The sequence below is a fragment of the Rissa tridactyla genome, chromosome 1, assembly GCF_028500815.1.
Source record: "Rissa tridactyla isolate bRisTri1 chromosome 1, bRisTri1.patW.cur.20221130, whole genome shotgun sequence".
Lineage (NCBI taxonomy): Eukaryota > Metazoa > Chordata > Aves > Charadriiformes > Laridae > Rissa > Rissa tridactyla.
Window position 1 is genome coordinate 157,432,099 of NC_071466.1, and position 25,084 is coordinate 157,457,182.

The following is a 25,084-nucleotide window of genomic DNA, read 5'->3' on the forward strand; positions in this document are numbered from 1 at the left end:
ATCGTTCCACTGCAGCCTCCCGTTCAGTTTCCTTGTGCTATCTCAGCTCCTAGTGCTCTCTGCAGTCCCTCTCCAGCCCACACAGGGGTTGGCGCTGTGTGTTTCTGTCTGCCTTCTTCCTAATACCTTGTTCCAGGGAGGCCTGATAAGGCTTTCTAGTGCATCTGTTTTCCATGCTTGGATCCTACCAGCTGCCACATGGGTGGCTGGGTCTTAAATGGTGTTTGGCTTCAGGACAGAATATGAAGAGTAACTTACCGTATGAAAACAAGGAAATGTTGGAATAATTGTTTTAAGCTAGGCAAAGAGTCAACTGCCTGGTGTGATGTGGCTGTTAGGGCTGCAGCTGGTCTTACTCTCAAAGGGATAAAACTATTCTGTTCTGTGTAGGATCTCACAACACATTTCTGTCCATAATGGTTTAGGGTAGGTCTGTCCTACCTGGCGGACTGTCAGTCTGGGAGCAGGATGAAGCACACCGAGTGTCTGTTTACATGGCTAGGGTGAAGATGCTTGTAGCTTAGCAGCCACGTGTCCCCTTGTGCCCTGCTGAATGTATGGACTCACCTCAAGGCTTGTGTGTGCATCAAGCTGACTTGTCTGCCCTTAACCTTGTGGCTTTTACAGAGGTGCCATGTGATAGACGGTAGTAAAAAGGGACCTGTCATGCCTATGCCTGGCCTGTCCATGCTACAGATAGCAGCATGCTCTGTTCTGCATCAGAGGCCAGTACAATCTATAGGGACACTTTTCTGCTTTCATGCTTGAGAGCCTGCATCCATACAAGGTGGGAATTAGACAAGAGGAAGCTGGGCTTGTCCAGCTATGTTAAAGTACAGAAATAGTCCTAGTATCTTTCAGTAATGCATTAAGTGGCACGATTAATGTCTGTCACGTGTAATGCACTTTCCAGGTCTCTTCCCTTCATGGGGTACTCTGCATGCAGCGTACTGCTTTGATTTCAGCACTGTTTTGTGTCTTAGTGTCATCATGATAAAAGATCGAAATTTGGGAGTTGAACACAGATGGAATTTGTGATAATCTTTAGTTCTTTCAGAATAAATGTTTCATAGTTTCAAACTCAGTGGTCACAGATAGTTAAGTGGCATTGATTCTATAATCAGTTCATAAACAATGGTAGAGACCCCTAGCACTATACAAGGGCAATGTCTCTAAGGAGGCCAAGGTATTATCACCCACTGAATGAGTAATGTTGCTTCCTAAAGCTGAGGTTTTCTTGAAATGCACCTGTCTAAATAGTATCTGCTTAGGCACTAGAGAGTTAAAGCAATATGAGATAGCCCAGAGTTTGCATCAGAAAAAAAAAAAAAGCTTAAACACTGCGATCCTAATTCTGTAGGCAAAGATGCAAGATTTGCATGTGGACATGTAATTTTTCCAGTACTTATTTCAAAGTCTGTTTGCACTCTATGGCACCTAAGAGACACTACTGCACAATGGGGTTGATTAATATTTTTTTATCCTTAGAAATGACATTTTCATAATCTGAAGGAATCTGCTATTAATGGATCTGAGAAGGACGGGGACACTCTTCAGAAGTGGAGAAACTCCTTGGAGAAAAAAAGAGACTCCCTGTCTCCCTTTCTTGGGAAATAAGTCAACTTTCATTTCTCCAGATGCTAATTTGTTGCCCCCTAAAACAGTGCTGTGTTGTCAGAGTACTCCCAAAATATTTGCTGTCCTTAGATTTAGCTAGCATGTCTGTCTGTCCTACAAGAAGTTGTTTCCATTTCTTTAAATTATGTAATTACTGTTTTGCTTCCCTTAAGGGAGGCCAACCAAGAAAACTAATAAAATTCATTCACCATTAGTAAGATGTGCTGAATGCTTATGCTAATTCATCTGAGAGACATTGAGCACACAGTGAAAATACACATTGCGATGGTCTTCTATTGCACAATGAATTCCCTCCTATAGAGACCACTGCAATTCTCTGCTTTTCTGTTGTAATTTGAGGATGTGGTAATATTAAGAAAGGCAAAAAAGATGGTTAGCGATCCAGTGGAATTACATCCAAGAAGAGATTGTGTGGGACAGAATTACACTCAGTTTGGAAAGAAGACAACTTATAGAATCATAGAATAATTTGGGTTGGAAGGGACCTATAAAGGTCATCTAGTCCAAGCCCCCTGCAATGAGCCGGGACACCTTCAACTAGATCAGGCTGCTCAGAGCCCCGTCCAACCTGACCTTGAATGTTTCCAGGGATGGGGCATCTACCACTTTGGGCAACCTGTGCCAGTGTTTCACTACCCTCATTGTGAAAAAATTCTTCCTTATAGCTAGTCTGAATCTACCCTCTTTTAGTTTAAATCCATTACCCCTTGTCCTATTGCAACAGGCCCTGCTAAAAAGTCTGCTCCCATCTTTCTTATAAGCACCCTTTAAGTATTGAAAGGGTCCTGTAAGGTCTCCCCGGAGCCTTCTCTTCTCCAGGCTGAACAACCCCAACTCTCTCAGCCTGTCCTCATAAGGAGAGGTGCTCCAGCCCTCTGATCATTTTTGTGACCCTCCTTTGGACACGCTCTGACAGGTCTGTGTCTTTCCTGTGCTGAGCGCTCCAGAGCTGGACACAGTAACTCCGGGTGGGGTCTCACCAGAGTGCAGTAGAGGGACAGAATCCCCTCCCTCAGCCTGCTGGCCACGCTTCTTTTGATGCAGTCCTGGATACTTAGAAGGGATTTAGTGGAAATTACATAGTCTAGTAAAAAAAAAAAAAAAAAAATCCATCATTCCTTTCTCTTTTTTCTAGGTTTTTTTGACTTATTATAAATATATGTTTATCACAGAATCAGAAATTGCAGTGAGCCTGTAAGACCTCATATAGAGCCTTTCATGAACACACATTGCACAAATTGTATTTCTCTTTGTAAATGTCTTCATAATGACATGTTTTCTGTTTTTGATAAAGGTTCCTAGAAGCCTGAATAGGTGTCTTCTGTGACATTTACTATTAAGTAAAATGAGGGCCTAGCAGGTTTAAGTGTTATCTAGACAATAGTCCTAATAAAAATAGTAAGGTTGCAATTATAGCTCTGCGGCAGATATAAACAAGGTCTAAGCTAATGTCATGCAACTTCCAAATAGATAAAAAGGAGTATTATTTTAGCCAGTGTAATCAGTCTGGAGAATTCATCATTGCGAGAATCAGGGAGTCAAACACAGCAACTGGAATAATTTGAGGGTCTGGATAATTTTATGACTAATTACATTTGTAGCTATGCATATTGTGATAAGAGTAATTGAATCTTAAGCTAACAGCTGGGTGAGGAAGAAACCTCCCTCTATTTAAAGCATTTCAGAGTTAACCATGTACGTAGGGTTGTTTACCTCTTGCTTTTCTCCAAAGCCTCAGGCACGTGATATGTCTGAAAACTTGGAAATAGATCAAATTTGTTGATATTCCTATCTCACATGCTGTCTGTGTTTCTGTGGCAGAGAAGGAATGGTTTTGTAAGATACCAAGAAGGAGGACTGAGAAACCTGCAACTTGTCTCTGGCTCTGCCACTGACTTCTTGTGTGGCATTTGGCAAATTGCTTAATCTTGCATACTTCCAACTCCCCACCTGTGACAGAGGGGCAGTTACCATCCCAGAGATGTTGTGGAAGTGAAGTTTGTAAAGTGAAATGAGATTGAAAAGAGAAAGACAAAAAGAAAGCAAGAATCATTGCAGTATGCCAAATTAATGTCTGAAGCCATATTTATGTGAGAATGCTTTGTAAAGTTAAGGTGAATCAACTAGAAGTGTGAATGCAGCGTGCACATATGAAAGTGCAGTAAATCTTTTCCACAAGAAGAGTTTCTCTTATTCTGGAAGTGGCTGTGCATGTATCACCCTGAGGGGCTGGAGTAGATGGGCTAGGTTATTCATCCTACACTCCATTTTTTGTAAGTATCTACATCTTGTCTCCTGTGCCTCAAAACCCTCCTTGAGATTCTTGCCCCTACTATTCTGACTGGGAGGCTGTTCTAAAATCTCACTACTTTGATAGTCAATAACTTTCATCTAATTTCTAGCAACATTTATCCATGGCCAGTTTATAATCATTTGATCTTTTAGTAATGCGGATCTTTATATTAAATAGATATTTTTCCCTCCCTGATGATTACTCCCAGTACATTTATAGACAGCAAGCGTGTCTCCTCCCTTTGGTCTTCTAAAATGAACCTTTGGTTTGCTAAAATGAACTCTCCTAATTACTACTTGTAAGACAGGCCTTCTGTTCCCTGAGGATCCCTGTAACCCTTTTCTCCACTCGTTCCATTTTTAATTCATTCCTTTTGAACGTTGCTCATCAGATTTGCATGCAGCATTCCAGAGAAAGCGTATCCCAGATATTCTACATCTGTAGTTTCCATCATACTTGTTGTTCATCACTATCCTGTGGTTGATGTGTCCATCCAGGTTTTTCCCTTCTCTGTCATTTTCAAACGATAATCTACTACTGCAGAAATTCTTGGAGTTAACATGGTCCCTCTGAGGGCACGACGCTTTGCTTTCAACTAAAGACTCTCCTCTGTTGCAGTTGTTCAAGTTCTTTAGGCCATCCAGTTCTTCTGATATGACAGTCTCAGTCTCTCTGCATGCTGAGGAAAGAATCCGTCTTTCAACCCATAACCATGAATGTACTTCACTAAAGTCTGTCTGCTTTTTGTGCCTAAGTCAGTCCTCAAAACACTGAACAAGGTTTGTCCCAAGACTGACCCTTGAGAAATATGAGTTTCTTCTTTTCGTGCCTGTATTTTTTCTTTCAACTCAATCCATGCTTATTTCCCTACAGCTTGCATATTTACTGTCTCTCAATTTTTATCTTCATCCTTTTGGGTGTGATGACTGTTCGCCTGCCACCAGACCAAATGCATTACTTGAAGACTGAGTACGTCTTCCACTGCTCCCTCACCTTGAAGATGTGTTATCTTCCCAAAGAAAGATAATGTGCAGTGTATCCCATTTCCCATTCCTCTGACCCTCTTTCCTTCAGGTATTTGCAGTGCAGCAAGGTGCCAGCTTGTTACCGGTGGGCCAGAAGTGGTGCCTGAGGGACTGTCAACTGGCTGCAGCTGCTCCGTCCAGCCATGCCGTTTACGCAGTGCTGGTGCTTACGACTCAAATGTTAAAAACATATGGTGGGGTTTGTGAGAAAATCTGAGGACTGTAGGACTGTGTGTGTTCCATGCACTGGGAAATCTTGCATGCTATTGAGGTCAGGCTCGCAATTGTGTATTTACTTGCTTGGCTTCCCCACCCTCCCGCCGTCTCTTCAGTTACCAGCCTATTAGAATCAGCCATTAACCTGGTTAATGGGGAGAGACAGCAAATACCAGAAAGGATGATGTGCTTTTCTTAATTCCCTCTTGGAAACCTGACTGTTTTAAACTGTAAATGTCTCAAGCAAAGGCTGAAAAGGGTCCAAAACATGTCTTGCTTTTGTAACGCAGGCACACCCAGGCAGAGGAGAATGAGATGAGGCTGTGTTCTCCTTAGGACTTCACTGGGAAGGTGAAGTCCCTTTGGGGGTGAAAGGGTAGTCCCCTGCCAAAACTGCCCAGGAGGCTTTGAGCTGTCTGCATGCAGGCTTTGGGGTGGTGAATTGGCATGGCTGAATCGTATTGTGCTTTCTGACCCTTTTGGGTGATATAATAGGCTAAGGTGATACCTCAATGCCATCTGATCCTTTGGGTCGATCGCAAGAGCCTCTGCCCTCCTTGACCAGGCCAGGTGATGGACAGCAGAAGAGGACGATGAAAGGCATGGGGTCAGGGCAGAGTGAAAGGGAGAGCTCATGCAAGAGGGAAAACAGCCATCTTTGTGGGAAGGACCAGTTTCTCCGAATGCTGATACGACAACTCCTCATTTCAGACAGCAAGGGCTAATACAGCACACAAAAATAATCCTGCCCACTTAGTTTTTATTAAAGATCTGAAAAGGTAGAAGGAAAAAATTTACAATTTGTTTGGTATTTAATTCAGGTAATTTTTTTTTAATTGTGTAATGAGAACACATTGTCCAAATTTTCATATGCAGATTCAATTAGTGTTCGGTTAATTAGCCTTTACAGATGAGGATTAACTTAATTACATAACACTAACCTCTCTTAATAACTATTAAGGGTAGGAAGGCTGCTTTTAATAAATTTGGAAGGGCTATATGTGTTTTTTAAAATCTGAAATGGCATACACATAAATTAAACCAAATTACACACAGAGGACAGCCATTAAGGGTAACGATCAAAGGAAACAAACTATGTACATGGCTTGAAATCAGGCTGGTTAGAAGTTCATGCTGTTTTCCTCCTCTTGTCTGCTGGCATCCTAGTGTTTTCACTCGGATTATTACTGGAGATGATGTACAGTCTGGGGTCATTCCTTCAAAGTGGGCTGCAGTCTGATACAAGGTTGCTTTAATTAAAGGTTAGCTTGTATTAAAAAAAAATCAATTTGGGTACTAGGTTATTAGCCGTTGTGTTTTTTTTCCAGGTGGTCTAAGGAAAAAAGACATGTGAAGCCCATTGAATACTAAAAATCAGATCCATACATGTAATTCATTGTCATTATGTACCATAAATAACTGCATAGATTTTTGTCTTCTGATATGATGTGTGCACTCAAAGAATGATGCTTTGATTATTAATATCATAGTGAAATAGCACATCGTGTCTGACTTACAGGGTGGTGAGAGTGGAGCGTGTATGGGACTAGTGATGGGATGTGATGTCTTTGGCTTCTGAGTCACAGGTTTGAATCCAGGCTGTTTTGGTAAGTGTAATGTGTGATGCTCTTCAGAAAGGGGCAACAAAAGAAGCCTTTCTTTTTCCCTTGGCTGTTCTTCCATGGGTAATATTTTCTACTTGCAGTGGATTTTGATGGGCACACCACATCACTCCCCACATGGCTCAGTAGCTCTTGAAGCATTCATTACACTACAAAATTCAAGGGCAACCCTCATGCATCCTGGAAGTCACTTTTTTGTGGTCCAAATTTTGAGCTACTGTCAGGAGCATGCATCTGCTGGATCCCAACTGTGTCCCCTTTCAAACTGTTTTATCTAGTGACCCTTAAGGACTTAAGGACCCTTAAGGCCAAGTTCATAAACCACGTGATTTGTTTTCCAGCTGCAGCAAGCTGAAATGTTACAAAGCATCCTCCAATGCAGTCTGGGGCACTTCAAGCTTGAGCTTAAGCTTAAAGTCGCTTAAGTTCCCATTTGCAGCCGCGAGATCTGCAAGTATTGAGCAACAAATAAGAATAGGTTGTATATGCCTCATGTTAGACACCCCAAAAATTGAAATACGTGGTACAACTGCCTCGTTCTGAAAACTTTGGCTTAGTGCCTACACCCATTTTCAGCAAAGAGGGAGGATGACATTGCTGCAGATTTTTCCTTGCTGTGAGGAGCTAGCAAGGTGAATATGCAACAAGGAGGAAATTGCTGAAGGATCTGTCTTGCAGTGGCAGAATCTACTGAAAAAAAGAAAGGGGATACTTGAGCCAACAGAGGCCCTTCTGAAGCCCTTTCACGTATGTGCTGCTCAGGCTGGAGTCTCAGTGTTCGATATCTCAAGATAGATGGCTGGCAACGGCCAGGCTTGGCTCTGACTGATGCGGACCCAAATCTTGTTCCCTTCCATAGGGGTTGCACCTGTATCCCTGAGAGCAGGATCTGGCCTTGGGAATGGTTCTACCCACAGATGCAGCTGATGATACATGCTCAGAGGAAGGGGAGAATGCAAATTCCCTGTAGGGAGGCAACCGCCAGCCATGTAAACAAAGAAGCCTTCTGGGTGTGCAGCAGTCAGCCCACTTGAGCTGCTGTTTCCATGGTGTACCAGATGCTGTAAAATATGCTTTCTTCAGGGAAAGAAGCTTTTCATACTCCTGCATTATCTTGTTTGATAATGGGCTGTCATCAGGCGGGTACCTCACTGTAGGGGCCACACGCAGCAAGTCCCCCCTGCCCCAACCCTTTTCTGAGTTGTTGACAATTCATATTCTGCAGCTTCCAAACAAAGAAAAAGCTAAGTGATTTTTCTGACTTGGAACAGCATTACTGACTGTGTTTTTACATTTCATTGTTACAATTGACTGTTTAATGTGCTACAGCTCCTCCTGATGCACATGGTGTCATCTCGTAATACCATGCATTGTTTTGCTTTTCAGTTTTCTTCTGTTTTCCTAAAAAAATTAGAATAATGTTTCCATTTTTCCCTGTTTCCTCCCTTCCTAACCCCAGCATTGCTTCATTATAGCTCCTGCCATAAGACAGGCTGTTTAAGCCACTGGGTACATGTGGCCACTGGGTACATTTCTGAATTTCCTTCCTCTCCTTGCGTTCACCCTTTGGGTGGTCTTGAGTCAGAGAGGTCTCTATCTCCATGTTCTTGTCGAACAGTTGCTGCTGGTGGGCGGGTACTTAGTTATCCTGTACGTATTAAGTACAATTGCAGTTATAAATCTGAAAAAACCTGCAATAATGAGCCTTGGAGCAGATCGACCTCAGCTAGTGTAAATAAGTTACCAAAAGCACTTAGGAGGCTTGCTGTGGTTCTAACATGACTCATAGGAGGAGAAGGACGTTTTGCAGCTACCTGTCTACTGGAAGGGATGTTCAGGGATGATGCTGCAAAACTGGCAGAGCTATGTGGACGTGGCATATCCCCTCACTGTGTACTGAGACCATCACAGGTTCATTGGCCTTCCTGATGGCTATTGAGGAGAAACTCAAGTGCCTTCATATGACCTCCAGCTGAAAGGCATGCCTTGGCTTGTAAAGGATGCACAAACATGTTCCCTCTGCATTGCCCGTGCTCCGGCCACCGCAGCCTTGCAAGGCTCTGCGCCGGCTATTTGCTCATCTTTCCCAGGTGTCCCAATGAGACCTCCTCCCGGGTGCTCACCATGCCTGTGGAGAGGGCCAGGAAAGCAGTGGGTACTGGGGGTGGATGGCAGAGGCAGGCAGTGGTGTGTATGTGCATGCAGTCATGCAGGATGGGAGAAAAGTGTCCCAAAGTGTAGAGAACAGGGCTTTTTCTTACTCCTGAGGATGCTTTCTCACAATCTCTCCCAGATACTTTTCAACTCCTTCCCTCCCCCCATCCTGTAGGCTTGTACTTCTCACTTTAGGGAAGAAAAACTAAGTGTGGTTAATTTTAAGCCAGTGCAATCATTTAGGAGACCTGGAGGTGGAAAACCAGTTATTGGTTAACAGGTCTGATTTGAAATGTGTTCTGCCTGACCCCTCTACTGTAGTGAGCCAGGAGCAGCGTTTCCAAGAAGCTGGCTTTCTGGAAGCCTTTTTCACTGAATCATTTAAAGCCTAGGCTTCTTGTAAATGTTAATATCCCGCTGGCTTGCTGGAATGCAGCTGGTGGATAGAGCAAGTGCAATACCTATGTGCGTGCTCTCAACCAAAGCAAAATTTAGTAGGCGAGGTTTAGGCTGTCGTTGCGGGTGGCCTCACTGAAGGCTCAGGCTAGGAGGAAAGCAGGATGGAGGGCAGACCTGGTTCGGCATCGTCTCACAAGACTGGAGGTCCCTCTGCCCTGTGCAGCCGGTGGCGTTGTGAAGCGGCAGTGCTTTGCACGCCCCGTGTGTGACTCTGCCCGGTAACCTCGAGCAGTGCCCTGGGTCGCACTGGTGCCTCAGGGGGGCTGTAAATCTGTCAGCGGGGTTTAGGCAGGTTGGAGTCCCTCTGCCAGGCAAAGCAGTCAGACGAGCAGTGACGAGCTGAGCCTGCTTCATGCAGTCTTAGATGGCCGCTTGGAGAATAGAGCTGGGGTGGGGGGATTTGGCCCCAGGATTTCCCCTTGCACCAGCGGGGGAAGGCAGTAGGCAACCTCTGTAATGCTGAAATCATAACAATTGCAAGCTGAAATCCTGCTACTGCTGAAGTATCGCTCTAGCAAAATGCAGATCGGTGTGAATGCATATGTACCTTTTCCCCTCCCTTGGCGTCTACAGATAAAAGCCTTTTTGAGTTAGCTGTGTGTATTTTTGTGGTATCACAAAGGCTTTGTCCACCTTAGTTTTTGTGTGCTAATGGATGAGACCTTTCTGCTTACCTTAGTAGTAAAGTATTTTTCAGGTGAGAATATATTTTTTTTTTTCAGGCAATCATCTAAAACACCTCTTTCGTTATTTTATCTTTAGTGTGTTTTCTTATATGCCATCCAGTGCTTTAGCTTTTTGTAGCTCAAGGAAAACATAAAGTTCTTGCCTTAACCTGGAGACATATTGTCCTGTAGAATAAACATATTGAAAGTGCAGGATTAAAAAAAAATGAAAAAGCACAACTGTATTAAGAATAAAAAACAACTGAAGGGTTCTATAAGAGGGGGACTGTAGGTCGTGGCAAGTACTTTGTTAATTTGGGTGATAAGTTAGCACCCAAGGATGATAAGTAGGATAACTACTTTTGATCACCAGATTTTCTTCCGCTTAGTGTGGTAAAATGCTTCCAAAGCATACACACATTACACGGTCTTGTTTATTTATGTCTATGGTTAATGCATTTACAATAGTTCATATTGTTCTAGCTAATGTTCTGCAGTGTGTCATAAAAAATAAGAAAGATTCAATATGAGGCGTAAGTATTCTACTTTGTTAGTGAATTTTCTCTGAAGAATGAAGATAGATCACAATAGTCTTTCTTGAATTAATATAAATGCAGATTAATGCAGTCAAATGTGTTATTTTTCCATAGACAAGTTACAAACACAATGCAGTATGATTCTCAAATATCGCAGTTTTGTTAAAACAGATTTTTTTAATATTCATTTTTTGGGGATACATTTTGCACGCCTTCTTTCGGATTAATCAATTTGAATTCATTTAGGACACCAACAATTTAGTATAGTGGCAGGTTTATTTATATAAATGGATACCAATTTTCATCAATTATGAAAATGAAACACACAGTAAAAATTCTAAAAGTTTGTTAAAATAAATCTGTTTACTATTCTGCGGAGTGTCCCAGGTGACTTCCTCACGCTAAACTCCAACTTTGCAGGTTTGGGTAGTTTTTTTTAAATAATATAACTAAAACAAGACAAACTCTCCACATTCTTTGTATTTTTCTTGTGTGTAGTTAAGTCATATACTTATTCTGTTATTAATTTCCCTGTCAGTTTTTCCGTCCGCACACATATCAGAAAAAAATTGTGAATCAGGACATCAATCATGGTATTAGTTTAAAAACAATAATCATTAAGTGGTAACACATTTTGGAGTGTAAAACCCTGATGAAAACATGGATTTCCACATCTTTTTTGGGGTTGGGATTTTTTTTCAGTCACCATTTCTAGACTCTACTGTTACAGATGGACAACGAGAGAAAGTTGAGGTTATGAGTTAATACCGTGGTTCTCCTAGTTGAGGTTCAAAGCTTTGGTATGGGTGTTGGCAACACTGTGTAATAGAGTTTCTGTTAAGTACTGCTCTAAAATACTTTGTTATTTTTCTTTTATCCAGGGCTTTTGGGAAAATCACACAAAACTCATAACGGAGTATGGACCTGTTTGTGGGTAAGCTTACCTGTGCCATCAGCTTTCTTCTTTTCTGACTGTTGCTGTTTGGGTTTGTTGGGTGGAGAGGAGAAAATGCCAAGATAAGATGTTCACCAAAATGCGGAGTGCGGTATTTCAGTCCAGGGGACAGAGGTGGAGGTCGTTTGATTACATGCAGAAAGTAACCGTGGCTTATTTTAGTTCAGCATTTGGTGTTGGACTTCATTCTTCTCTTTCTAATTTTAATTATGCACATAAAGTTTAGTCTTTTTCAGAGCTAGACAAAGCTGCCAGCCTTCAATATTCTCTTTTCATCTGCATATTCTTTCTACTTATGGTGAACAGTGGAAATAATAATTTAACATCTTAAAACCCCTCACCTAGTTTATGAAATAGTATGAATTTGGTTCAGCTGTTGTTATCTATATTTATGCAAAATTCCTAAACTTAAAATACAATGAAGTACAGATCAGAAATGAGGCATTCCTCTCTTTATAGCTCAGCTGTGCTATCTTAGCGGTTTATTGCGAATAAAGAAGGTTTCAGAAGTATATACCCTTCATACAAGCCCATCCACATTTCTGTGAATGTCATTTCTGTTCCAAGAACTACATTCCAGTTGTCATCGTTTTAAGCAGAAATGCAGTTATTTCATGGTAGCTTTTATTGTTGTGGTCAGTTGGTGTTTCTAGCATAACTGTTATTTCATTATATAAGTACCAGGCAATATCCACAAAGTACAGACAATGTCAATGTTGTTTTCCTGTGTTCTGCAAGGGGTTTAAGGCACTTGTAAGAGAGTATATATGAATGTATGTGTGCATATCTGATCATAAATGATATAAATATGCTTTGTATGCTCTTCCAGCAAAAAAGCTCTATCAGAAAGAAGTCAGACTCAGGCATACGAAGCATTTGATGCTCCAGTCACAGCCGCCTTGTGGCATTTATGCTCAGCCCTAAGGACAAAGTGCTGTAAGAAGTGATGGAAATAATGAATTCCGAGGGTTAGGTACTTGTCTAAGAGGAAATAATACAGTGTCTTGGCTGGCCAGGATTGGAGAAAGATATTAATTAACACTGTGGCAATTTGTATGTTGTGTAACAAATGGAAAATGACTGAGGCTTATTATCTTCGTGACCTTTGGTGTGATGCCCTTAAATGACAATAATGTAAGAACACTGGCATTCATTCCTCAGTATATTTCCCTCCTTATTAATATCAGGCCTATTTTTTTCTAAGCTGAATTCAAGACAAGTTGCTATTTAGTCGTCTGTCTGCTCACTCAGCCGGGCAGAGGCTATGTCATCGGGGAAAGAGATGTGTAATTACAGCCTGTGAGTGGATAGATAGAAAGTTTCATTTTTCCAACCTACCCACAGCTGTTAGGGAATGAGACCTCTGTGAGACTTGCATGGGCTGCAAAGCTGGATGACGGTGGTAGTGGTCACTCATGACAGTTCTGCCTCTTTGGGATCCTGTAGATAGGAGGAGTGAGCAGATTGAGCATAACTATGTCCCATTTATTGTGTCTATGAAAAACTCAATTTGTGAGGGATCTAGGAGGCTGGCAGAGAATAAATGCTGCTTTTTGATATCTCCCAGGAAAACAGAGCTGGCCTGAAACATTGCTGTACTCGAGGTCAGCTTTATTTATTGTTGAAGGAGGATGTTTTAAAACCTGGCTTGTGAGCTGCTGTTCAATAGGTGTGGTATTTGTTGGGGGGTATTTATCATGGTCCTGTCAATTAAAGAAATTCCTTCTCCTTGCCTATATGTCTTCTGTGTCCTTTGAAATAGGCAATAAATGGTAGGTATGTTTATGTGTACAGTCTCAGCAAAGTATTGGATTTGGCAGTTGGAAGAAGATGTGGCATTTTGCTTTTTTCAGATTGAAAACTGCTTTCCAATAAGCATAAAGAGCAATGATCTTTATTTCTACAGTGGTGAAGTGAGTTGAATACAAATCTTTGGAACTGAAGCCTTTTTTTCTTTCTAAGGTCACTTGAATAGTCTGAATGATACCATCACAACTGTTTTCTTTTGTGTGTGAATTGGTTTCCTTGACAACAGGATGTCAAATCAACTTTTCAGCTTTAATCAAGTCAAAACAATATATCCCTTCCATTCCAAAAGGCCTCAAGTCGTAGAGAATTATTTCAAGTAAGGCTTTTGTAGGTCACAAAAGCATTTTTTTTTCTTTGCTCCCGTGTGCGGATCCAAAGGAGAGGTGATGGTATTACTCTTTTATAGAGAGAGACAATGCAAATAGTCTTCAGTTGTGAGTGTGTGCTGTGAAAACTGTCTGTTTTCATACAGACATGGCCCAAGATGGAGGCCAAGGCAGAAACAAGCAGCTCTGTTTTGGTGCAAAAGCAGAGCTGGAGCATTTCTGTTCAATGGGGGTGTCCGAGCCACTGACACGACTTTTGAAGCAATCCTGCAACAGAGTGGTAGTTTTTGGTTCAGCTATAGTTTGACGTATCTTCTATAAAAATACCTCCTCTAAAATATGTGTGCTGATTATCTATACCAAAAACAAACAAACAAACAAAAGTGAAAAATATCCTATTTGGAAAGCAATGTATTGATACATGTTAAGATTTGTGTTGAATGTTCTCCTTCTTATGGTAAGAGTTTTGCAGGAAAGTAGTCTTGGTTTCTGTGGAAATTAGTTACTTACGTCACTTATTTTTTTGGATGAACTTTGATGTTTTGACAGGTTATTTTCACCTATACCATGTCCAGTTGTTCGATTTCAATTTTAGCTTTTGGCTACTGATTGGAAATAGGTGGTAAGAAGAGACAGAGAAACAAAGAGCTTCTGGGTTGAAGAGGAGAAATAAAGGAGGACAGTATACTTTATGGAAGCAGAAAAGCAGCTGCTACAACATGAGCAGAGCTGTAGAGGGGCAGTGAGTTGATTTTCCTTTATAAACACACTTCATATGCATTTGACCACTCTACTGTGATTGCTTCATTATGACTTTACAGCATACAGTAAGCATGTATGGCTGATTTGGAGCTGGAGAATAGTGCCAAAATAAGTAATATATTCCTGGTCAAACAACACACCACGAGTGAAGGAACAGAAAATATGATACAGCCCCAAGCGGGCAGGTGATTGCCTCTGGGATGAATGAAGCTGTTCTGCCTTCAACTGCAGGAATGCATTTGGATGTGGGGAAGAGTGTTAGAGTTTGTAACATAGACCTCAGTGTGTATAATCAAAGAGTAAGAGCAGAAGATTAAAATTCAGTGCAATTTGTTGGTTGACACTCTTTCTTCGCTTTCTTTTGCATCGGAAACAGCTTGTAGCCGGTCAAACCTTATTCTTATTCTTCCTTCACCTGAACTCTCAACTTCAACCTGCTGTGAGGAATCTGACCAACTATGTAGTAGAATAAGTGCTAGGAAGGACAAGAACAAAGTAAGGTAGAGATGAAGAGATGGATCTAGGACAAGCAAGACAATAGGGTTTGGATTAAACCACCTCTAGAAAGCAGATGACAATCACGTCATTTGAGCCCAGCGTTGTCAGGCTGTGAACTGGCAAGGAGAGTCAATGATCTCAAAATCTGCATTTTTTTGATGGTGGGAGGAACTGATGAGAATGTTTCTGACAAGACCCAGTACTTAGCCACTCCCAGTCCCTAATAAAATCACCAGCAGCAAATTGCATGTACCCAAATGGAGCCTCTGCAGGGCTCCAGCATAAGCATCCCAGGATCAGCACAGTGCCACAGAAGGAATGTCAAAACAGAAATGGGTGCATGCATGCACTGCTGAAGCATCTTGTGAAAATACGGATGTGAATGGAGCTCCATTTACATATAAAGAGTATCTTGTTTTGCAGTGGGTTACTTCAACACGTTTTTAAGTAATACGCAGAAAACAACTTAAAATAGGACAGGTGATTTTTCTTAGGGTGTCTATGGAATTACTCAATGTCTGATCTGCGGGTGGTGGTGTTTGTTTGGGTTTGTTTTTTTTTTTCTTAAAGACTTCCTGATATTCCTTAAATGATTTTCTAATAAGTCATTATTGGAACCAAGATCAAGCCTGGTCACTTAAATGGTTGAGTGGTTTAAAGGATTAGGCTAGATCACGGAGCCAGTCACTAACTTGAAATGTGTCCAGGGGTGAGTTGTGATTGTAAGCTACGCTGGCAGCTGACAGCTTTTCAGGAGTCTATGCAGCCAGAGTTGGTTCTGTCTTAACGCTTGACTTCTCCTCTCCCACAAAAATGTCGCTGCAGATGGCACTAGTTAGCATTTCTGCAGATGAGTCCATAATCAAACGGTTGTGAACAAGAAATAGGCTTTTCTCGCTGCTGCCCCTGGCCTCTGCATCAGGGCTGAGGCACACTGGTTAGTCACTATGGAGGTTTGAGGCTTTACCCTTTTGTGGACAGAAGAGGGACATGCGTTTCTGGGATTTGGGCATCTGGAACTTTTCTGAAAGCCTTATCCTTCCTTCTGCTTTCCTCAAGCACCCTGGGGCAAACCTGCTGTGGATAGGGGCAGGAAACAACTGATGTCTTCATCATACAGTTAACTTAACCTGAAGAAACAGTGTCTTTATTGCCCTTTTAATTTCAGAAACTTTTTTGTTTTTTAACCTCTCTGTTTCCAGCCAGAGTAATCCCAGGACAGGTATTCTCATCTTTGTCTCTGAAGGCTCATGTAAAGAAATAATTTGGTTTCATGAAACAATCTTATCCTGTTTGATTTCCTCTTTTACACTGGCGTTCTAATGGACTTACTCCCTCTCCTGTGGTCCTTCCTTTATTTTGATATTTTAAACAATTTACTTTTCATATTTCAGCTAGAGAAAATCATGCCTGGGCAAGGAATGGGGGAGAGAGAAGAAAAACAGGCTTCCTATTTCTGATCTATAGCTCTTCATAGTCTGTTTCACATTTAACCTGATAAAGATTTTTGGTAGCCTCATTTGCCTGGATTTTTGTTTTCTTAAAGAGCAATATACTTTTATGGCCAGAGTCAAGTCTTTCATATTCTCTTAAGACTTTTTTTCCCCTCACTGTGTTGCCTCATTTATGTGTTGTGATAAGGTTCTCTGACTCTATAGGATTGTTGATCATCCCAAGAATTGCTGTTGTGAATTACAGTTATCTTTTTCCTTTAAATACCTGCAGACTGTGGACACAGTACAACAGAACCCTTGAACGTGTGTCTAACTTCGAGCACATGAGTAACCCCATTAAAGTCAATGGTGTTACTCAACATGCTTCAAGTTAGGCAGAAGTTTATCTACCTTGCTGAATCAGAGCCATAAAAGAAACAATTGCATTTGTGCCTGAAAAATATTTTAACTGCTGTTGGTACACATAAACACCTAGGTTTATTGTAGCTGAAAGAAGTTAATGGGGAGAAAAATATTTCTTCCGCCTCCCCACCCTCTCTTTTGACAGCACTTTGCATGTAGGCAATTTTATTGCTCCTCTGTGTAATGTGCTAGCCGTTCTCTCTGAAATAGAAATGATTACCTCAAAAACCGACTGAACAATAGGAGAATCTTAATATTCTGAAGGTAAACTTGCAGAGCCCTTCTTTCTGGTTTGTTTTTTTTTTTTTTAATTAACACTTCCAGAATTTGTTAATAGTAACCTATGTTTTAAAAACTCTCTTTTAAAAAAGAACCCAAACCCAACAGTATTCCTGGCTAAAATGTAATCTCACGGTACAATGCTACACCTCCATCTGACTCCCCACACTTAACCATAATTAGGTATTGGTTCTAGTTAGTTTAATGGTTAAATCAAGCTGTTGGAACAAGTCCTGTGAATTACTTGTGGGTATATCATCACCAGTTTCTCCTCTTCTCTCTAGAGCTAATTGGTCCTAAAAGCATAGCCTTTTATGGGACTGATGCCTAAAGATTACCCAAAAGGTGGCATACCACACTATTTTGAGAATTGGAGTCTAGTGTTATTGTTACAGTTGTAATAGTTTTTGTGGGTTGCCTGATCATTATGGAGCATTTTACATTCTGCATACGGAGTCCTGTGGGATGCAGTTTATAGGCAGAATTTATGGTAAATTAGTTGACTAGTTTAATTCTGGCATGTTTCAAATGTACTTAGGTCTCTGGAACATTGAGAATTGATGCTTAGTGTACTAGTAATGTTGAAGGCATTCATTAATGAGCTGCTCTCAGCCATGGACAAAATCTTATGTCTTTACTATGACCTCCCATGAGAACCATGTCTACTCTCTAACGGCTGTTGGTTTGTCACTGTGACTTGCTGTCCCAGTCAGGTCCAGGGACGCTCATGTTCTAGGTATTCACAAACAGAGACTCAAAGGCCCACCAAAATGGGACAGGCCCACCCCTCAGCACAGGCGAAGCCATTTGGGTGGAAAAGTTTGATGCAAGTGCTGAACTCTTCTTTGTGCAAAGCTCTTCATCTCCTCTCTGAGACTCCAGACGTTGTCCTGGAGTGGCGGAGGTGCAGGCTTGTGCTCCCTGCTGCGCTTTTCCCAAGTTTCTTTCCTCCATCCATGACTGCTCCATGACTCTACTGCAGCTGTTTAAGCCAACGTAAGTCAAAGACCTGATGTAATCTTTTACACCTCTGGAAAGCGTGTGCAAAATCCAACCAAATGTGACAGACAACACTTTATATGCAGTTGGCAAGGCAGCAAAGGACAGTGCCTGTCACTTGCGCCATGTTCCTGATGCTTGTTTCTGTACTAACAGCAGTTTAAATTAGTGTTTACATAGAGGGAAATCCCCTAGTCAGCGTGGCTCCACTGAGACAGTGTTGGCCGTATGCAAAAGGCTCTATGAGATTGGCCAGAACTGTGTCAGCTCTGAAGATTGACAAGGGAAGCAGCGGAGCGGGCCCATGTACTGAATCTTACCTAATTAAATCAGAGAATATTGGATTGGAAGGAACCTCAAGGATCATCTGGTCCAACCTTTCTTGGCAAAAGCATGGCCTAGACAAGATGGCCCAGCACCCTGGTGTCCAGCTGAATCTTAGAAGTGTGTCCCATGATGGGAAATCTACCACTTCCCTGGGGAGATTCCTCCAATGGCTGATTGTTCTTGTTGTGAAAAATTTTCCTCTTGTGTCCAAACGTAATCTCCCAAGGAGTAACTTGTACCCACTACGCCTCATCTTTTTCATGTGACTCCTTGTAAAAACGGAGTCTCCATCGTCTTTGTAACCACCCTTTAAATACTGGAACATGGTGATAAGGTCTCCCCTAAGCCTTTTTTTCTCAAGGCTGAACAAAACGCAGATCCCTCAGCATTTCCTCACGTGGCAGGCTTCCCAGTCTTTTGTTTGTTTTTGTGGCCCTTCTCTGGACCCTCTCCAGTCTTGGTCTGCTTCTGCATGTGCAGGTAGCAGCTTTGGCTGAGAAGTGATTTCACCTCTGTTTGCTCCTGGGGAGGTGTTTCTTAGTTCCCCTGTTTCCTTGAATGTTGGTAACGTAGCACTTAGCTGTTAAAGCATAGTCCTTGTGAGCTCCAGGTTGAGATTATTTGAAAACTGAAGTTTCTTTTGAAAACATGCTGCCTGAGGAGCATTTTACACCTAATGTATGACATGGGTGATCCTTGGTCTGTACTGCCTGCTTTTTAGCTAATTAATGCTTAAAATCATCATTTTAAGGGGCTTGGGTTGGGACTACTAAACAGATTGCTTTTTCTTATCATGTAACACTTTTATCATCAGCACCTGCGTACCAGACTGTGTCATCCTAATTTAAGGCAATGGGGGGGAATATTCTGAGTGAACCCCACAGTTATAAAAACTAGTTTGCTAGGCTAAATTTCACCTTGATCTACCCTCTTCACCGTCTACCAGAGCCTGAATTTGTTAACCTTCTTAACAGGCTGTAAAGTCCATCTTGTATTTCTTTCCCCTCTTTCCACCAATTGGGAAGAAGCAAGCTGAGGGCTTTTAAAAGGCTGAAAAATCTGGCCATTATTTTAGTATACCAATTCTTTTTGAAGATTTTGCTGTGCATATTAAATGCTTTCATTAGAATTGCCTACAGCACCCAGAAGTATTGATGCAAACCTGAAATGGATACACACAATATGTAATGTCCAAGAGGTATTAATGCTGTCTGACTTCACCAGCTGTGTATATGATTATGAACTGGTGTTCCCAGTGTCATGCATGGCAATTTTTAAATAAAGTCCCCGAGACATTTCCCCCTGCTCTACACAGAGGGAGGAAAATGCATGATCTCCCCATGTCCCTTGCCCACCCCCTTCCCTTTCTTTGCATCCTTTGAAGCAGATAAACTTTAAACTAGTGCTGCAATTCAGGAGCTTCTGCTGCCCTCCTTGGTCACCCAACTCTTCCCAGGAGAATCATCTTACTGCCTCTCCATGTTATTCCCTACTACTGGTTTACCCTTCTTTGTGGCAACCTGAAGAAATCCAAAAGCAGCTTGTGACTGCCTTCTCATGTGGGATGAGAAGCATCAAGCAAAAGGGATTTCCCTTCCCCACATATCCCCCACTGGGGGCTGGAGAAGAAGGATGCAGAGACGAAACTGCAAATCAGCAGCCTGTTGCATGTTCTGGTTCTCTGTAAGCCCCAGCACAGGCTGGAGCATCCATGGCTCTGTCCCATCCTCATGACCACCTTGCTAGGAACATCAGGAAGAAGACTCAGATGCTGGTTAGAACCTCTCTCCCCATGCTGGGGAGTCCTTAGGCAAGACCTCGTGGGGCCTCTGCCCCTTAGGACACAGGAATGGATGGGGGATGCCTCTTATTTAGTTTCTTAGTCATATTTGCTGCTTTGCCCAATAAGTACAGAGGCACTTCCCATTCCATTGGTGTCTGTTGTCCTTTGATGGTGCCACCACTTTGTTGGCTCTAGGGTTTGTTCTGTTCTTTTTACTTTGACAACATTGTCTTGTGGGCTTTGTATTCATGCTTCTTGCTGGTTTTCCCCCTCTTAAATATTTGCCCTGGCTTTGTTTTCTTTCTCATGCTTCTCTCCGTCCTCTTCACCCCTGTGCTATCTTTCCTCCATGCTCTAATTTTTATTCCTCCCTGGTTTACTTACCCACGTTGAGCCGAAAACAGTAACATGACCTGACAATTTTTACGTCATTCCAAGGTTTTTATGTACCTCCGTAAATCTCTTCATTACTTTTTTATTGTTTTGTCATATATAGGTTTTAGTTTTTCCTCTACCTTATTAGTCTAGGGATCAATTTAAGTCTACTATGTTTTATTAGTAGTAAGGAGAACAAAATATCTCCTTTTTCTTTGTTGGTTTGGCACCATCTTCAAATTACCCTTTTTTCTCTGTTCGACTACCTCTCTTCTTTCCCTGGAGAGTCTGCTTTATGTCAGACCCTTCTGCCGATGAACTGGGTATGATTTCATCAGGCAATAGGCAAAAGTATACCCCGCTGCAGAGAAAGAAGTTGTTTTCAGCTGTTATTCTATTTATTTTTTTTTTCCTAACTTGGGAAATGTGGAATGAGCTGAGCCACCATTACCCTGGGGATTGTGAATCTTTCTATCCTTCCATTAAATCTGGTGGCTAAACCTGAAGGCTTGTCTTGAAGGAGGATTTATTGTAGTCATACTGATAAAATTGTACTGGCATAATTAAACAACTATAGTAATGTCAAAAAAAACTCCCATGCACAGACACAGCAGTTCTGGAATGACACAAACATCAGGGAAAAAACTGACCATCTCACCCAGCAATTATCGAATCAATAGGGGTGTGCTCCCATAGGAGATTTTGTAGTCTAACTTTATTAAGATTCAAACCACATCTTGTCCCAGAATCTCCTCTCTCCCCTATGTAAACAAGCCTGAAAATAGTGGTCTGGACCTTCAAGCTGTTGTTTACTTCAGTGTAGCTCCATTAAAGGCATAGAGCCGTGACTATTTGAGGATCTTGACCCAATGTTTCTAGGTCTCTCTCATGTTATATAACTTCGATTTTTGGATGATGGTGTCTATTGAATAAAATTAGGTTTTGTACAGCAAATTTTAAGATGTATCCAGACATCTTAAAGTAGTTTACAGAAAAAGGAGTGAGTTGGGAGCAATGTTCTGACTCTGTAAGGGCTAGCAGTAGACATTTTATCACTCAGCAATAATCCAAGCTTTTCTGTCAATGTTGGAATCTATTTTATTGAAAAAAGAACTTGGCAAGGACACTGGGAATAGCTGCAGAGTCTTTCAAAGTGACATTATGAGAAGATCTTGGTTCTTTGGGACCTTTTATCGCATGGAACATCTTATGAAATACTCTGTGTGAAGGGCCAAAGTAAAATGTTATCAAAGTAGCTTAACAAATTTTATATGTCCACTGCCTGTCCATTTGGCCCAGTAGGAAATAAGCTACGCGTGGGGCAGAAAAAAGAAAAAGTAGGTCTACAAGTGCAGCACAGAGGCAAATGTTAAAATAGGTCAGATGGTAAGATAATGTCACATGGAAAGGCATTAGCTGTTAAATACTAAATTATTTTCTATTCAAATAATTTAAATTCTGATCTTTGAGGCAGAGAAGTGTGTTGCAAAATAGGAAGATTAATACTTGAAGTTCCTAAACTTATTCTTACAACAGACCCAACTTTGCTCCCACGTCAGTGGCATTTTATTTGCTTTTGCCCAGTAACTAACACAACTGGATTTTCTTGAACAGTGAAGAACAGGATTGAGTTTGTGAAATTTCCATAATTTTCCTCGTGTTCATTTTCTTAGCGAAATATTTAAACAAATACACAGTTTGTAAGCCCTCAAGTAGCCCCTCATACCCCTTTGATATGCCACTGTGTTAATACGTACTCACAGGACTGCTCTGGGTGTTGCACTCAGCGTATTTCCCCATCCCGTGCTTCTTTTGAATGCTATTTTGAATATTGGATTTATGCAGGCAGTTGTTTACATGATTTGCTCCAGCTCGCACCCCCAAAATCGGGAGGCTGTCCTTGTCGGAGGAGTTGAAACAGTGGATGGTGCGGAGGTCGGAGGAGAAGCGGGTGTTTCTGGCAGCACTAGAGCTGCCAAGCAGGCAGCGTTGCATATTTAACTGTAAGGTCTCTTCCGGATTAAACAGGCTCCAGGAGAGGAGAGCATGATCGATAATTGCAAATATTAAAAGTGGTGCCTTCTCTTGCTTTCCTACCTTTTTCTGCTCCCTTCTTTGCCTACAGGACACGAAGCATCTGAATCCCCCAGATGATTGCTCGTGCATTTACATTTTCATTTGCTTGGTTTACAGCAAGATTGTTCCAGCTTTTGGGAGGGGCAGCTATCAAAGATGTACAGGCGCTGCCATTGTGTTTTACTGTTCCAGTCCATTTTTCCCTGTGAATGCAGGTGGGAGTTTTTCAGTGGGTTGGTTTTGTGTTTTTGCTTTCTCTTTCTTCTAAGCATTTATAACCCTTTTATTGTCAGTTTTCAATCATTTTTGATAGATCAATATATTTACTTCAGTGATGGCTCATCCTACAGTTGTGCTTGTGGGTTTTTTTGCTTTGTTTATAGGAGTTATGAATAGATTCAGTGGGTTGTATCTCTGCTATACCTCTATTGTTGCGTGAGGATCAAGTCGCTTGATCTCGCCCCAATACCTCTATATTTAGAAGGAATATGAAGTGTTTACATTGGTCTGGTTTCATATCTATTTGTTTTCCCTTTTTCCTGCGTAGACTTTGAGCAATTAAAAATGCAATTTTTTGTTCAGAAATTGCCTCCTCAGAAATCCTAAGTACCGCTGCTGGTGTTTTATGTGTGCCTTGAACTTCTGGAGGGAAGGGCGCTAGGAAACAGCTCCAGCAGACTCCAGAGATCCAGAGGGCTTGGGGAGTAACATAGCAAAGCAGTATTGGGTGATGACATTTACTCAGATGACTTAGAAATCAGGCTGGTCCACGGGAGTCCTGAGATCTTTAGCCACGCAGCTACGACCCAGACAAAGAGGAGATATTCTTGGGCCTACACCTCGCTCATGTCCCTGGGCAACCAGATGCAGGCCAGGGACAGATGTTCAGTGCAGCTGTGAAGAGAGCTCCAATGTGTGCAACGTACACATGGCAACTGGGTCCCAGCATTGGTGTGATACGCTGCGCCTCGGCTGGCCATCAGAAGAAGGAGGGGGGTGAACAGGACCTGCTGCACCTTGGTGGAAGGGTACGTCCGTGGAAGAGGAGAGGGATAAATGTGCTCCTCCATCCTCCGGGATCTGGGTTGTTTCAGAATGCGGTGATATATATACCATCTGTTATACAATTGCTCCCATCTACCCCCCCCAATAAAAGGGACCAGCAAAAGAAGCGTGTTTGTAACAACTGATAATATGTACAAGGTGGTAAATGGAAAATAGGTCAACTAGGTAGTGCTCTTACTAATATTACTGTTTGAAACATGATCTATGTCTTATGACTGCGCATTAAATATTGTGAAAAATCCCTGAATGTGCATAGATTTCAGTGAGGTTTAATAATTTAAACCAGGTGAGCATATTAGCTGTTTGCAGGGTGTTATCCCCGTAGTTGCCTTACCAGAGCTGTATACATCCTGTTTTTCAGTATGTCCATTTTAAGGCTGAAATAATTTGCCGTGTTATGAACGTCGTGACTCAACTGCTTCTCAGCAGTGTGTTGTCCATTTGTAACAGCAGATTTTCCTGGAAGTTATTACTTTGGAGTGCCATTGTCAGCTGTACACATCACTCCTGCTCCTCTCGTCCTTTGTGGCGCAGATTTGTCCATTGTTGTTAGCGAGGATGTTACCACTGATGCACAAGCTATCAGGTTTTTCCATTCTTTTCTTTCTTTTCTATCTCTCTTGAATTGCAGTTTCCTTTGTCTTCTGCGTGGTGCACTGAAAGAGGTTAGGAAATTTATCATGGTTATTTTTAATGGGTTTTTAAAGTCCGGCACAGCACAGATTGAATTGATTCAGGAAAATTTCCTGGAGCTGCAGCATTTTTTACTATTAAAAATATTTTTATCATTGCAATTTTTCTGTAAGAAAAAACCTCTATTTTTTTCTTCTAGTCCTGTAACAAAGCCCTGCTTTCTAGCGTTTCCACATGGTCAGATATTAGCCATTTCCCAAGATAATTTAGTTTGGTCATGTGTACGGCTAGCATTTTTATTGTAAAGAATTCTGCTAGTGGTTTCATGATAAATGCATAAAGCTTTGGGAAATGACTTTTATTTGGCTTAGTATGCATTTAATAATGCATTAATAAAATTAAATGATTTTGTGTGTATGTGTGTAGATCTTAAGAATGTATAGAAAAAGTACACACTACCATAGGTATGCAAGGATTTTAAAAAATAAATCTCTCCTGTGTGCATCTTGTATGCTGTAGCATAAAAAAAGTACATTCCCAGGAGCTCAGTAGGTGGTTACTATCCTTTTTTGCTTTGTTTCAACATATATATTTTTTTTAAGGCAGATTGAGAAAGAAATGTTAGTCCCAGTGCTGTCCCCCTCGTGGCCAGTCTGGCAAACCTTTACTTGCCCAAGTAAGGCTGCCCACTGTTGGCTGGGATCTGTGTCTTTATTGCACACAAACCAGACGA

General features: G+C 41.6%; 1 protein-coding gene across 6 annotated transcripts in view; it reads left to right on the forward strand.

Moving 5' to 3' along the window:
- The window catches only part of TBXAS1 (thromboxane A synthase 1), a 266,910-nt gene that overhangs the window by 80,819 nt on the left and 161,007 nt on the right, over nucleotides 1-25,084 (forward strand). For 5 of the 6 annotated variants that reach the window (XR_008464443.1, XM_054188252.1, XM_054188241.1 and 2 more), the window contains one exon: nucleotides 11,490-11,542. Coding sequence is in view for 5 of the 6 variants with exons in the window: in XM_054188252.1 (XP_054044227.1) it covers nucleotides 11,490-11,542 (53 nt within the window). In the remaining variant the exon portion in view is untranslated. Of the gene's footprint in view, nucleotides 1-11,489; nucleotides 11,543-14,306; nucleotides 14,441-25,084 lie in introns of those variants that run through there. The other variant, XM_054188284.1, reaches the window with a different exon arrangement.